Here is a 15,199-nt window from a genome sequence, read left to right as displayed (position 1 = left end):
AAATAAAAATAATGAATTAGTTGGATACAAAAATACAAATATACATAGATAAATAAATAAATAAATAAATAAATAAATAAATAAAAGCATTAGAGGAAATTTTTAAAAAATTAAGAAGAAGACATCACATCAGAGAAAATAGAAAAGGATAGATTAAGAACATTAAAATAATAAAATGAATTAGTTAAATAAAAATCAGTAAATAAAAAAGCAGTTAAAAGTTGAAGTCACATAAAAGCAACTCTGTTAAAGTGAGTCTTCAGAAGAGATTTAAAAGACGTCACTGACTCTGCGAGCCTTATCTCTTCAGGGAGGTCGTTCCAAAGTCGAGGGGCTCTGATGGAGAAAGCTCGATCCTCGTTTAGATTTGAGCCTCGACTTTGGAACGACCTTATGGAACAAAAGCTTAAGCTAAGAGAAACCCATCAAACTCCAGAGCAGATTCAACTCATGAGACATACAACTTTGATCTGGATCGGACCTGCAGAAAAAAAATGGATCTAACTTTAAAATAATCCTTCAATAATGGATAAGACTAAAAAACAAGCAGTTATAATGACTTACTCAAACACTAACGTTTGAATGAAACCTTGATGTGTTTGTCTTTTCAAAGTGGGGTTGTTGGTTGAGATCTTATTTGACTGCATTTGTTAAAGTTCTGTCTTCATCCTTCACAGACTCAGAAGGGAACCCCACTGCTGACCCTGATGAAGGATCCATACATTCTGATCGCAGCAGGTAAGAAAATAAAAACAAACATGATTACAATGGGGCGCTGTTTGCGGGCGTGGTTCAATTATGCCACAATCACTCAATTGAGTATATCTAATTTTTATTTTTTATCTTAATCAAGTTTAAAGCATTTGTAGTCCTACTGTAGCAATCACTTGTTATGTTCTCCACCTCAGATAGCAGCAGAAGCAGAATATATGAAGGCAGTGTTAGATTCAGGTAACAGGCTTACCTCCATCTGGACTGCTGGAAACTGAAAATTCTGTTCTCTCTGACTTGGGGTATGGTGAAGTATTTATGGCCACAGGAAGTGTAACATTTAAGATACAGAGATATAGAGCTCAAATTTAAGCTTACAAAGTTGGGCAGTTTTTTTAATACAAATGAGGCATTGACTTTGACCATATAATGCTCAAAAGTGACCATTTCGTATGAGATTTCATCAAACAGATGTTACTTTTATAGTCTGTTGTGTATTTTGTGGATGATATTTTGAAATCTAAAATCAGCAAGCACCAGAATCTTATTTTGCCACTTCCCCCCCTATGTGTCAGGATACTCTATACCAAATGTCATACTTGGATATCAAAGAATGCAATTTTAACACCTTATTTTGTAGATTTACATTATCATGCCAGGAGCATTTTTCAAAAAAGGGTTTTTTGTGGCCCCTCACGACCAAACGGCCCCGAGTTCAGAGTGCTCATTGTCATCTTGAGATGGCCCAAGTTATAGGCTAACTGGAAATACTAGTGATAGCAAAAAACATCCTGAGGGCTGGGCCTGGCTCCCTATAAAATGTAACTCTAAGAAAAACACAAATAAAGTCTAAACAAATCTAAATGTTGCTCTGCAATCCTAAATATTTAGCTAATATTCAAATTCACACTGCTGCCCAACAGAAGTACCAAAATGTAAGCTTCAAACAGTGACCCATAGATAACAGATTATATGAACAGAGCCAGTGTCAATGCACTTTGGAGAAACGTCTGCATGGTTTGTTTTTAGAGAGGGACTGACTGAGGGTCTGGTTTTTCTGTGTAATCCTTGCAGTCTTGATGTTACTTGTCAAAAATCTCAACATTTAAGCAACAAGGTGTCGTCTTCGTCTGATATCTGAACAACCTCCAGGTTTACAAATCAATGTTTTAATAAGCACTTCTCTTTCAACTGCCAACTATAAGCTCATAGCTATGGAGTGCACCTGAAGTACAGTTCTATGGCCTGAGTCCAGGAAGTGTGATTTTGGCACAGTGATTTCAAACAGCTGCAAACCGTCCCAGTGTGCATAGATATTAGATCCTCTCCGTGACAATCAGTGCACTTTGAGGCCAGAGGTTCTTCTTCCTGTTCGAAGTCCTCTGTCTTAAGCTGAGTCTGCCTTACTCTTCTGATGGTTTGTCAGACATCTTTGAAGTCAACATTAAGTCATCCTCAGTGGCCTCCCTGCCCTATTGTGCAACAACAGTGGCTGCAGACCTCCATGCCTCCTGACACCTGCTGTTTTCAAGTCTCCAGTGAAGCTGTAAAAGCTTCCTTTATCGCTGGTGTCCACAGGCAATAATGGGACATTCAGGGACACCCTGTAATAAAGGTGTTTGTAGGAGCTTCCATGTGATGACTACCAAAGAAAGAGAAATCAGGTTATGACTAGGTAGACAGCAGACAGGCCATTCCTGCCACTAATGCACTACCTGGGTCCTGGTTTGTGAAAAATACTGTAGACATCCTTGTTGATCTGGAGGCTTGTATGAGCACATCGATGTCAAAGACTCTCAGGCTTGACTGTCACAAGAAAGCAAACATCAGCGTGTGAGTTGTTTGGTTTTGACTAAGTATTGTGCATAAAATGATTTACAAAAAAAGAATAAACTACTCTTGGTTTTGAGTTTCCTTCATAGGCTTCACTGTTTCAGGCAGGAGGAGCTAAGTCTGTGGTGACCTGGCTTGCTAACCATGGCTTGATGGATCAATAATATAAACCTAGAAGGCAAAAAGGGGATCAAGACATTGTGTGTTCTTTTTTTTTACTCCAACTAGACAAGTGTCGACACACCAAATCCTTTAGCTCTTTAATGGCGTAATGCTCTTTGATTGTCTAGCCTCAGAGGGAGATGTTGTTTTTCTTGGTCTGGGGGAGGTGTTCTGTTCATTTTAAGGGTTTGAAACCCTTCACTTTGAACCAGTTTATGATACAGCTAGCTCCCAGGTTTACAATGAAACTCTGATGCTGTGACAAGATGGCTGTTCTCTGCAGGGACAGACAAGAGACATACAAAAACAGGCCACCAGTCATTGATTGTTAAGAAGTAAAGAGACAAGGTGTGTTTAAGAATGCTGCCTGGTGCCAAGCTGAGAGTCATCCATATGTACTTGTCCCATGCATTACCATCCAAAGCACTCGGGGGGCCTGATTGGGTTGGCCCACAAATGGGGCACATACATTTCCTGCTCAGATGCACCACCGTGTTAAGCTCATGTGAGTTGTTGAACGGCCCCTGATGGATCCAAACATGGCTCAAAGGGGTTGAATGTAGAAACACCATTTCTGTGTCAATACGCCTTTACCACGTCAATAACTCATAACACAGTGACAGTACGATCAGACCATGTTTGTATGTGTTTTTGTGCGCTTATTTGGTAACACACTGAACAAATCCTGAGCTCACACTGCTTCCACCTGTCCTCAATCTTCTGCCACAGGTGCCATTTGTTTTGGAAATATGGCCATCGCCATGATGGAGCCGACACTGCCCATCTGGATGATGGAGACCATGTGTGCCAGGAAATGGCAGCTAGGTAATAACAAAGCTTCATGTTTGTGTTTTACTATTGTCTCATAGTTTTAAGAATACATTGAGTTGAATACTCAGAGTTATGTAGATTTTTTCTATATTCATAAAACTGAAGAGGTATTTCATGGGAAAGTAATTTGTATGTGAATGTGACTTAATGTTGTTTCTTTTTTCTTACACACGCTCAGTTAAAAACATCAAGTTCAATGACTTAATATTAACTAACATCTGTGAGGGTTGGTCAGCTGGCTCAGGTATCCCACACCTAACCCACACTCATGCCTCTGTCACCCATCCTCATTATCTCAGGCGTTTTAGTGCAGCGAGAATCATGGCTGAGTGGGATGTGGAAGAATTATGAGCTCTCCATGGCTGCTCTGCTGTTACTTTAGCAAAGCTATCATAAACCTTTTCTAAATAAAGCATGATCCACTTTCACCAGAGACAGAAATGATGCACTTGTTCACCTCATTTTTTTTCTTACAGCTTTTAAACTACTAAATCGTTTTCAGCATGTTCCTGATGTTTCATTTATTTTGGATTAGAATCTTTTCTGAATTGAATTATATATGATATAATTTAGACTTTAGCAGCACCTTTGCAAGTCATAGTTTTCAGTCACATGAGCAGTGTGAATCCTGGAGGTCATAAAGAGTAAAATGACGGCTTCCGTTGAAAGCTCTGCAGGAGCTGTAGCTTTTAATCGTCCATCTCTTCAGAGTAAGGCATATTTATATCATCAGACGAGTCCTCACTGGAACTTCATGTTGGTGATGTTTACATTTATCTAAACAAGAATCATTTCCTTTACACCGCCTCCAGGATGAAAGCCTATAAAAGTACAGACAGATAAATGTGTTTGGATCAGTAACGCTGCAGTTTGAGGTGTAGGGTGAGAAACTCCTCCTCATCAGAGCAAAGGTGACTGATATCATGCAGACGTGTAAACCAATCACTATAAGCCTCAACACTAAATATGAACCTTCTCCTCAGCTTACTTCAGAACACTTTATCACCAGACTGTCAGGATAAAAGAGTCCGCCTGTGAAAACAGCGTTGTTATTACTAAACTAGCGTTAGCTGGTTTGCTAGCGGTGTCAACAAGTTACTGCTGGAGTTGTTAACATCGGTCCACGCACATTAACCATGTCAGAACCACATGGACTAAACATACATGAATTAAATACTCTGTGTTTACTTCAACCTTCTGTTAATGAAATGTTCAAAGCTCAAATACGTGTGGACTTTGATCCTTGTTTTGTTCCCTCAGCAGGGACAGCAGAGAGTCTAATAGAATGAATCCACATCTCCTCCTCTCAGGGTTTTCATTTCTCAGATGGGATTCTAAAGAAGCAGAACCCGGGCTTGACTCCTTGTCAGGCATTTTAAAATGTTTTTAAACATGTAGTTGGCAGCAGAGTCCGCTCATTTCCCCGTAGTAGTAGGAAGCCTTAATTGCCCTCCTGGGGGGCGGGTCGATAAGTGTGTGATGTCACAGGAAAATTATGAATTGTCAGCCAATTGAGTATTAAAGGATGTAGACAGATAAGGATGAGCATCTTGGGGCATATGCTCACATATGAATTTTGTAATGTCTTCCCATTTTTTAAGAGATACTTCCTTTTTTTATAATAATAATAATAATAACAATAATAATAATAATAATAATAATGATAATAATAATAATAATAATATTTATTTGTATGGCACTTTTCAATACAAGTAACAAAGTGCTTAACAAAAACAATAAAAACACAATAAAAGCAGAGAAGCAATGAAAGCAAACTGACAGTAAAAGCAGAGAGGTAAAATGTCAAAAATTGCAATAAATTCATAAAATAAAAGCTTTACTATGAAGGTCTTCAGTAGTAAAATAAAGTGAGGGACTGATTCTGCAAGTCTGATTGTCTGAGAGTCAGCGGGCTATGACAGCAAAGACCCTGTCCCCTTTAGTTTCTAGTCTAGACCGTGGAACAGCAAGCAGAGCACTGCCAGAGGGTCTCAGACTGCATCCTGGTTTATGTGGGATAAATGCTCAGAAATGTATATAGAGGGGCGGGTCCATGTTGTGCTTTAAATTTGAGTATCTTAAAATCAATCCTAAAAACAACAGGGAACCAATGTAGGGATGCTAAAATATGGGTGATGTGGGAAATTATTTCTAGTTAAAAACCTATATATTTATATATAGGTAAAATGTTTAGAACTGCCCTGAATCATTGAATCCTGGTATTTCCATTCAACAGCCCTCCCCAGCTTGTTGTGTGCTTACCAGTGTGGACCCTGCCCCTTGAAAGAATCAAATCACCCTTTTGGAAGTAATTGTTTCAAACCATCAGTGTCCCTCAGCCATCAGCCCGGTTAATGATGAAGCTCTTTGTTGGTTATTGCTCTCATGTCTCGTTAGCGTTACACAGATACATCTGGTGTTTTGTACAGCTGCATGGAGCGAGCGTGTCACTCCTCCATCCTGCTGGATGTTTTCTCCACAGAGGCATCTTTCAGCATTAGGTGATATTAGTTTCTCCAGTATCTTGTATATGAAGTCTGGGTCAGATAAAAAAAAAAGATGGGTGTGCGGGGAACAGGATATTAGGGTGTCACACGCTGGCAGGTGGAAGGCACAAGTCTTCATTAGAGACAATGGAAGATATACAGCAGCTCAGAGATGAGGCGCTGATAGAGATCTGCTTATCTGCCCACACCTTCAGTCCCTCACCCCCCTCTCTCTCTCTCTGTCTCCCTCTCTCTATGTGTGTGTCTGTCTCTGGTCCAGGCGTCGCTTTCTTACCAGCGTCCATCTCCTACCTTATTGGAACCAACATCTTTGGCACGCTGGCGCACAAGATGGGGAGGTAGGGGGGGAAATCATCCTTATCTGCTCTCTGTCTCTCTCCCTCTGTGGATGTGATATCTGTTTCCGCTCCTCTAAATGAGTTTTCAGTGTTTTTAGGGGTAGAGAGGCTGGCTTTATTGAAGCCTTGATGATACAGGGCGTCTGTAATGTCTGTGTGTGCCTGTCTCCTCCAGGGTGTGTCCATTCAGAATTTATTTTCCTATTGCCTCTGCTTTAAACAGTTTTCAGTACCATCATACGACCCAAGGTTTCCATGTTTTACAACTTTAATTTAACCATCTTTCTGCAACAGCTTCTAATGTTTTAAGGCTGCTTGTGGTTCTTGTGCTTATGCTGCCTGTTTATTCACAACATGTTACGATATAAGGAACGGATGAAAATCTAATTATTTGAATGTTTCCTAAGATTAATCAAAAGAAGGATTTCAAATACAGTGATGCCTAACTTTCAAAAATACTTTCATTTATACTCTAAATCAATCTTTATTAATAAAGCGCCAAATTCCAACAAATGTTCTCCTCAGAGCAGGTCTAGACCGTACTCTATGTTCTATTATTAACAAAGACCCAACATCAAGACAGGATCAGATCCAGTCCCATCTTACAGACAGGACTCAGTCTGATCTCATCTTAATCCACCATGAGCAGAGCACTTTGCAGCATTTAGCAAGTTACAGTGGCAAGGACAAACTTCCTTTAACAGGCAGAAACCTCCAGCAGGACCAGACTCATGTTAGACACACATCTGCTGAGACCTACCGTGTCGGAGGGAGGGATAGAGGGAGATGAAGAGAGAGAGAGATGATAGTGGTGAGACGGATAGTAGTAGTTGTAGCAGCTGGAGTCTGACACGTCCACAGCAGCAGAGATCCAGAGGAACCTACGAGACAAGGGAGCTCAGGGATGGGGGGATCCCAGTGATTTGGGCTCTTTTGCCAAAAATGTCATATGTTCCTTTTTTGTTTGTTTTGATTACCATAGTGTTTGATTTCCTGTCTCCTCATGTTAGATTTACTTTGTTTCATCCCTGTGTGTATTCTGTAATGGTTATATGTTAAGTGATCCTTGTCTTGTGTTGTGTGTCTTAGTGATCCGATTGTGTTTCCTGTTTTATTTTGTAGTTATTGCTACCTGTGTGTCTGTTTTAGTTTTATTTCCTGTGTTTTCCCTCCTTTTCGTGTGTCAAACTGTCCCCGAGTTGTTCCTTGTAGCTTCCCCTGTGGTTTCGTGAATTTGTGTTTTGGACTCTTTTGTCTGCATTTTGGGTCTTGCACCTTTGTTTGCCTAAACGTGACAACAAATTACTGCATCAGTGTGACGTAGCATGGAGGTCATCAGCCTATAGCTCAGGTTGCTATGATAGCAGCTTTCAGCTGGTCTGTATTTTTGGGTGGGGTGTTTCTAATCTCCCTTTTGACACATAGCTCCCAAAGTCTCTGAAGTTCAGGTCAGATGGCTGACCAATCATGCACAGTGATATCACCCTCAGGTAACCATGCAGAGGTAGTTTTGGCGCTGTTGGCAGGTGCTGAGTCCTGCTGGAAAAGGAAATCAGCATCTCCACAAACCTTTGAAACATTTAATTTAATTTAATTTGAAATGTTTTGGTGTATTGACTTACATATTATCTAAGTTGTGCATTGTTTAGGAATATGATTTAAGTGCTGGAGGCTCATGTCTGTTAAATAGTTTTAACTTAGAAGTACGACATACGTCATATTTCGAAAAACTTTCCTCCTCTTAATTGATTAAGAAATTGAATTCCTCTTAAATGAATGTACAACATTGAACAGATGGAGTGTGTGAAACAGAATAAACAACCCTTTCTTTTATTAGGACCATTAAAGGGTCTCATTATTATTAATTAATAATGAATTGCTCAATTTCACTCGTCTCCACTCGTCCTTCAGTCTAAGTGGTGAATGATGAAACACTTTCTGGCGCTGCTAGTGTAAACGCTCATATTTCAGTCCTTTCCTGAAATCATTCTTACACTTTCCTGAGAAAAACACAGAGGTTTGACCTTTTAAGGTGTTGTCTCTCTTTTCACACATCGTCCTTTAACAGAGAAATGCCAGCTTCCTGGAGAACCATGGAGTGATTTCCTGTTTTATTATTGCTGAGAGTCTTATCAGTGCTCCCATATTTCCTTCTCTCTCAATCCAAATATTGCCTCTTCCCACATTATCAGCTACAGTTGAGAAAAGGTGTAACTTATCAAGGTCTAGTGATGAAAGAAGAAATACAGTTTTACCCTCATTATGATGACTTAGTTTGGGAATGCCAGGAATGCAGCCTTAAGTGCACAAAGTTTAAAGAGGCGTGATTGTATATAGTCAGAATTTATTACAGCGGAAGAAAAAAACGAGGTATGATATAATGATTAGATAACGTACATAAATATATGCATCCAGAAAAGTTGTGTGTTTGAGTCAGGATTATTGGAGTTAAAGCGTTTTATAACAGATCTTCTGTCCTTCACAGATGGCTCTGTGCTCTCATTGGGATGGCAGTGGTTGGCATCAGTGTAATATGTGTAAGTATGAACAAGATGCTGCTGCTACTTGTTGATATATTTAGTCAGGACCCATGGCATTGACAAGTTTAAAGGGATCGTTATTTTTACTTTTTTTAGAGTTACTTGTCAAAAGTACATTATAGATCTCTGATGGATGTCCTGTGGGTAATCTACTTGTCAAAAGCAGATTACCCACAGGAGATCCATCAGAGATCAGTTCCGCCCCTTCATTGAAAAACCAGGTGGAGAACTTGCACAGATGTTAGGCTGTCCACCATTGGAGAGGGAGGGAGGGAGGGAGGGAGGGAGAGAGGAGGAGGAAGCTAATTTTGAGAAAGTCCAACCAAACAAACATTAATCAGTGTAGGTGTATGCTCTACTTAGAAAGTCATCAGATCTTAACTTTGCTGTCACAGTGGTAGCACTGCATTCGAACGCACTGATCAGCTGTTCAGGTCTGCAGGCTTCAATAGAGACAAAAATACAACCAGACTAAAAATGAGTGATTCTGACGGAGACGATGACAAGCTGTTTACTGGAGAGCAGCAGAGATCCAGAGTTACCTGGTGGAGCAGGTGTGTGAACTGTGAGTCCATGAACCCAGAGAGCTCCTGATGTCAGGACCTGGTAACAACAGGACTTCAGGACCTTTCTGAATCAGAGGATACCAGCGGCTCGCATACGGCTGCACTCTGCATCACTCACTATCCAGAGTTCCTGCAGCCTCACTGAACGCTGCTGTTTGACCCGCTTTCTTCACTTTTTAGAAGTTAAATCAGAAGTGTTTTTTAACAGAACAGTGTAGCGCTAATAATTTGTAAAAGGGGCATACGCTTACACTGACATCAGTTTTGGGTCAGAGTCTCTGAAAATGAGCTGAATTATGGGGTCTGCAGCGGTTGGTAGCCTAGCTTCTGCTCAGCTTCTCTGCCTCATATCAGCAGGAAGTGTAGGCAGGCTAAAGGTTTGAATAGGACACGCATTTTGACCTTTTCCAATTGGAGGTAATCGGCTTAGCTGACAGCTGATATGGGGTGGCTTGAAGGAACAGCTGATGTACGTGGGCTGAGCCTGAACTAACACTATATGCTCAGTTTATGAATAAACAAAGACATAATAAACACTTTCAGATATTTGTCCGTCTGTTATAGGTCCCATTTGCCAAAGACATCTACGGTCTGATAATTCCAAACTTCGGGGTTGGTTTCGCCATAGGTAAGTCAACCAAAATCAACACTGTGCTGAAAACATGTCATTTCTGGAAAAGTGATATCTGTATTGTTTGTGGTTTATTGCAGGCATGGTGGACTCGTCTATGATGCCTATAATGGGTTATCTAGTAGACCTGCGGCATGTCTCTGTTTATGGAAGTGTCTATGCCATCGCTGACGTGGCTTTCTGCATGGGATTTGCTTTAGGTAAGCAGGAACCCGACAGAGTACCACAGTTTATTAACCCAAAACACATGAGGTCTGTTTCAGTTTGCCCTTTTCAGAATGAGAAGCTTAGCTTACAACCTCTTCATAACTAAAGATTACGAGTTTTCCATTACAAGAGGCAAAGCTGACTTGACTGACATGTTGGAACACTGTAGCGTTTGGCAAGGAGGCTCAAAGCCCGCCTCTTTACCTCACACTAGCTTGACAGAAGTTAGGTTGACTGCAGCATATCCAATATGGTTCCCGCTGATGAATGGCTTCAAAACAGCGCTTCAGAAACAGATAGTTGACATCACGGATACTATGTCCATTATTTATACAGTCCACCCCTGGTGTCACTGCAAATTTATAAGCTATGATTGGCTATTTGCCTTGACAGAGGCGGGGCTTACGCTAAATGTACTTTCTTGGCTGTATTGCATCAGGTAGCTTCTTTGCATTTCAGTCTAGCACTTTTTTCTTGTTAGTTTTCAAAGTCTGACTTTCAACAGACATCTTCTCCTTATCTCTCAAAGAACAAAACTTAGAAGAACTATGTTTCCACTCCGCAGTGGGGCTTTTTAAAAGTTAAAATCTCCTCAATGTACGACTGTATGATACTGTGATGCTTGAGTCAAAGTATGATAAGACGATCAAAGAGTATATAGATGCTATTCAAATCATGTGTGGAAACATACTTCATGCCAACCCTGCATGTAAGTCAGTGCCCCTGTATGCAGTCCACAAAGGAATGCATACACTTCTTTCATGAAGATACTGTGAGGAGTATAACTGAAATTAATCTTTGATTCAGTTCAGATTTAGATTCTTATGCGCCTTTTTTTACCTTGTTTTTACCCTGTGTTTACCAAACTTAAACATCTCCAGCATTAAGCTTCAGTGCAAAGTGCTGCCCTCACTTTAACAAACCAAACGTGATCATTATGGGATGTTTCCTCTGCTCCTCTAGGTCCATCCATCGGAGGATCTGTAGCCGAGAATATTGGCTTCCCCTGGCTGATGACCATAATTGGCGTGGTGGATATTTTCTTTGCTCCGCTCTGCATCTTCCTCAGGAATCCACAAGGACAAGAAGAAAAAGTTGTAAGTTTGAACGCACTCTTAAGCATAAGATGATGTATAGTTAACGGGTGGTTATGCAAATTAGAATTAGAATAGAATATGAAGCTTCTCCTCAGATTACCTCAGACCATGTTCTCACCAGACTGTCAGGATAAAAGAGTCCGGCTGTGAAAACAGATGTTATTGCTAAGCTAGCGTTAGCTGGTTTGCTAGCAGTTACAAGTTACTGCTGGAGTTACTGCAGTCGGTCCATGCACACCGAGCATGTCAGGAGAACTACATCTACTAAAGATACATGAATTAAAATACTCTGTGTTTACTTCAACTTCACGTTAATGAAATGTTCAAAGCTCAAAGACTCGTGGACTTTGATCCTTGTTTTGTTCCCTCAGCAGGGACAGAGGACTGTTTAATAGAATCAATCCACATCTCCTCCTCTCAGGGTTTTTTTTCTCAGATGGGATTCTTAAGAAGCAGAACCCGGGCTTGTTTCTTCATTGTATAAATGAACAGCAACTGTCAGGACTTTTAAAAAGTTTCCACACACGTAGTTGTCAGCAGAGTCCGGCAATGTCCTCGTAGCCCGTAGCAGTAGGGAGCCTTTCTTGCCCTCCAGGGGGGCGGGTCTAAAAGTGTGTGATGTCATGTGAAAAGTAGTAATTGGTCTCTCTAAGTCTATCACTAGTATTTGTGTAGTTGATGAGTATTCAGATCTTAATTGTGGCTTTATTAGCCCCAAAATGTCTGCATTTAATCATTCAGCAAGATTCATTGAATGTGCCGTCCTAAATCTGCACAACGAACAAAACAAAGAAGGTCTTTTGACACCAGCACCATTTGTCTTTCAGGCCATTCTGATGGACACCAACTGTTCAATGAAGACCAGGTCCTACTCCACACAGGGGACGTACTACCAGGGTGAAGACATGGACCCAGAGTATGACGATTATGATTAACAGAACACCGGCCATGCAGGGTAACCCTTCAGAGGATATATTTTGTTGTACAAAAAAGGAACACAGAGGGGAAAAACAGCCAAGATATCTCCATGTGAATGTCCCGCGTTCAGTCTTCACTGTCCAGTGTCCTCTTAGCGGTTGTTCTGGGGGAAACCAAAGTTGTTCTTGATCTATGGTTGCAAGTGCATTGTTTGAGAGATATATTTTTAGCCGACCGCCTTATTCAGTAGAGAGAAGTGTCAAAGAGTACCTTTGGGACAGGAGGAGGGTGCTGAGCAACAAGCACGCTTTGCTGGTTTATTTGAAACACTCACCTGTCCAGACTCATATGTTAGCCATTACACGTCTCTTGTTTATCTGCTGTCTGTCCATGATTCTGTCCAGAGTATATTTACCAGACCTTGGTGTGAAAGTGGGTATTTAATTGGATAATTGTGTGGTATATCAATATACTGTTGTTTGTTTGAAATCCAGGAGGGTTTGTTGGCCCTGTTTATGGTCTTTGTTGGCATTGATACAGTTGCAAAATTAACATGCAGATCATTTTCCGCCCAGCTGTTCTGGATGAGCAGTGAGGAGAAGGTGACAGAGGCTGAAGAAGGATAACAGTGTGTCCTAACAGCATGCAAGCGTCAGACATTACGGTGCATCACGCTGCAAATGATGCTGCATCCGTCAAATACACACTTCTGTAACATCCTACAAACCACATTACTATCGTCTGTGCTCAGAAGAGCAGCTGGAGGTGCCTGAGATAGAAGAGTATTTCTATCGTCCTGCGTTTGCACTTTATAAACGGCAGATATGGATATCATTGGCTCACCTCTATCTCTGTTTGTAAAACAAGCTAACATGCTGCTAAATCAATAAACACGTCCTCCCTGAACACACTCAGCCCCCTCCTCCAGCCAGCCAGCTGCCCCTTTATTAAGGTTTTAGTAAAAGGAGGAAGTATCACATAACTCCTCATCCTAATGTCATGAATGAACCACCCCTCGTCCATCTCTGCGCCAGTGACAGGAGAGAAAATAGAAACAGGACACCAGAGTCAAAACAACGTGTCACATCATGTCGCGTCACTCATGGTCAGATAAATAGGAAACGATGTAATCTGGCGCCTGTCAGCGTCACATGCTGTTAGGACACAGTGTAAGGAATGTATTCTTAAAAACACCACATCCATGATGAGAACAGATCCTACATGTTTAGTTTTTAATTCATAGAGGACAAAAGTTCAGAGGGAAAGTGATCATAAGCTGCTGTTGTCTTGTTTTTCTCCTTTTTTAAATAAATTATTATTTTGAACTGTTGAATCTTGGCTTTGTTTTTTGAGCCTCCCGATCCAGGATGACACACCCGTCTCCAGCTAATGTCATGTTGCTTTAGCTCAAAGGTGCAGCCGAGGACAATAACAGAATCAGAAATACTTTATTTTATAAAGTATACAAGTTATACAAGTTTATAAGTTATACAAATACAATAATAAGCTCTGTACAAAATAAATACATGGTTGAAGTCCCCAGAGATCAAGAAGAGGGCACTCTGGTGGTCTGTCTGGAGTCTGGCTATGGCAGCGTTGAGAACGTTGGATGCCGTAGTCAGGTTGGCAGAGAGGGGGATGTAAACAGCTACCAGTATGACGTGAGATCTCCCTACAGGTGCAGATAAAATGGTCGGAGGCCCACAGTGCTCTCGGTGCTATCCCGGTCTGCCCGGACAGTCTGGAAGCCGTCAATGGAGACGTTGAATATCCTGATGCAGCCACGTTTCTGTGAAGCACACCATGCTTCCTGAAACTCTGTCTGCCTCCTGGTTAGTCCTGTTAACATCTATCTGAGCTCTGAGATCTGAAGTAATACCTGATTTATCTTCTGAAAAAACTCCAACCCCCCTCTTTGCTCATGATGTGTTGGCTCTGAAAACTCACAAGTAAAAGAAAAAATACATTAACCAGAAGCTAGTATCATTACAGCGTCAAAGCTTGCAGTGCTCAGGCGAGTGTGTTACATGAGGTTTGTCTGCTCTGTTGTTCTGCTCAGACATCAACGCTGAGAGTTTTCAGTACCTTACTTTGACTTCTGCTGATTTAACTTGAACTTGAATATTTAGTTTAATGATTTATTTAACTATTCTGACCTGAGGCAACCTGCAGAAGATTCCCTTGTGTTAAAGAGAAAATTATCTTTTGTGAAACAAAAAGGTTCAAAGAAGACTGAGCGCGCTCTGAGCCCACAGACAGAAACAAAGGGAATCCTGTGAAAACTGATGTTTGGAAGCTCGTGTGTCACTCCATATGGTCCTTATGTACTGTCACCTCACACTTAGTCACCTTGCAGCTTCAGCTAACACCGCAACTTCTCTGCAAATTTGACCAATCAATCAATCTTTATTTATACAGCGCCAAATCCCAACAAATGTTCTCCTCAGACTCTTTCCAAACAGAGCAGGTCTAGACCGTACTCTATGTTCCTTTATTAACAAAGACCCAACATCAAGACAGGATCAGATCCAGTCCCATCTTACAGACAGGACTCAGTCTGATCTCATCTTAATCCACCATGAGCAGAGCACTTTGCAGCATTTAGCAAGTTACAGTGGCAAGGACAAACTTCCTTTAACAGGCAGAAACCTCCAGCAGGACCAGACTCATGTGAAGTAGAAATCTGCTCTGTGTGAACGACACTGTGATTGTCTAATACAGTATGTCCTCGTATGAGTACTTCATGTAAACGCCTGATTCAGGACAGGCTGGTCTGATCCGACTCATTCAGAAAAAATTTTTTTCCAGAGGGATGGATATAATGAGACACTTGACTTTGACGCTGATGACATAAGACA

At 41.0% G+C, this 15,199-nt stretch overlaps 1 protein-coding gene across 2 annotated transcripts in view; it reads left to right on the top strand.

Moving 5' to 3' along the window:
- slc18a2 (solute carrier family 18 member 2) overlaps positions 1-13,674 on the top strand; it is a 34,296-nt gene extending 20,622 nt beyond the window's left edge. For both annotated transcript variants that reach the window (XM_034682597.1, XM_034682598.1), the window contains 8 exons: positions 678-738; positions 3,436-3,531; positions 6,304-6,382; positions 8,868-8,919; positions 10,053-10,116; positions 10,200-10,319; positions 11,290-11,423; positions 12,251-13,674. In XM_034682597.1, coding sequence (XP_034538488.1) covers positions 678-738; positions 3,436-3,531; positions 6,304-6,382; positions 8,868-8,919; positions 10,053-10,116; positions 10,200-10,319; positions 11,290-11,423; positions 12,251-12,358 — 714 coding nt within the window. In that variant the 3' untranslated portion in view covers positions 12,359-13,674. The remainder of the gene's footprint in view (positions 1-677; positions 739-3,435; positions 3,532-6,303; positions 6,383-8,867; positions 8,920-10,052; positions 10,117-10,199; positions 10,320-11,289; positions 11,424-12,250) is intronic.
- Positions 13,675-15,199: the final 1,525 nt, after the last annotated feature.

This window comes from Notolabrus celidotus, chromosome 4, assembly GCF_009762535.1.
Source record: "Notolabrus celidotus isolate fNotCel1 chromosome 4, fNotCel1.pri, whole genome shotgun sequence".
NCBI classification, from domain to species: Eukaryota; Metazoa; Chordata; class Actinopteri; order Labriformes; family Labridae; genus Notolabrus; species Notolabrus celidotus.
Note: the sequence above shows the minus strand (reverse complement) of the source record. Positions and strands in the feature narration are given on the sequence as shown.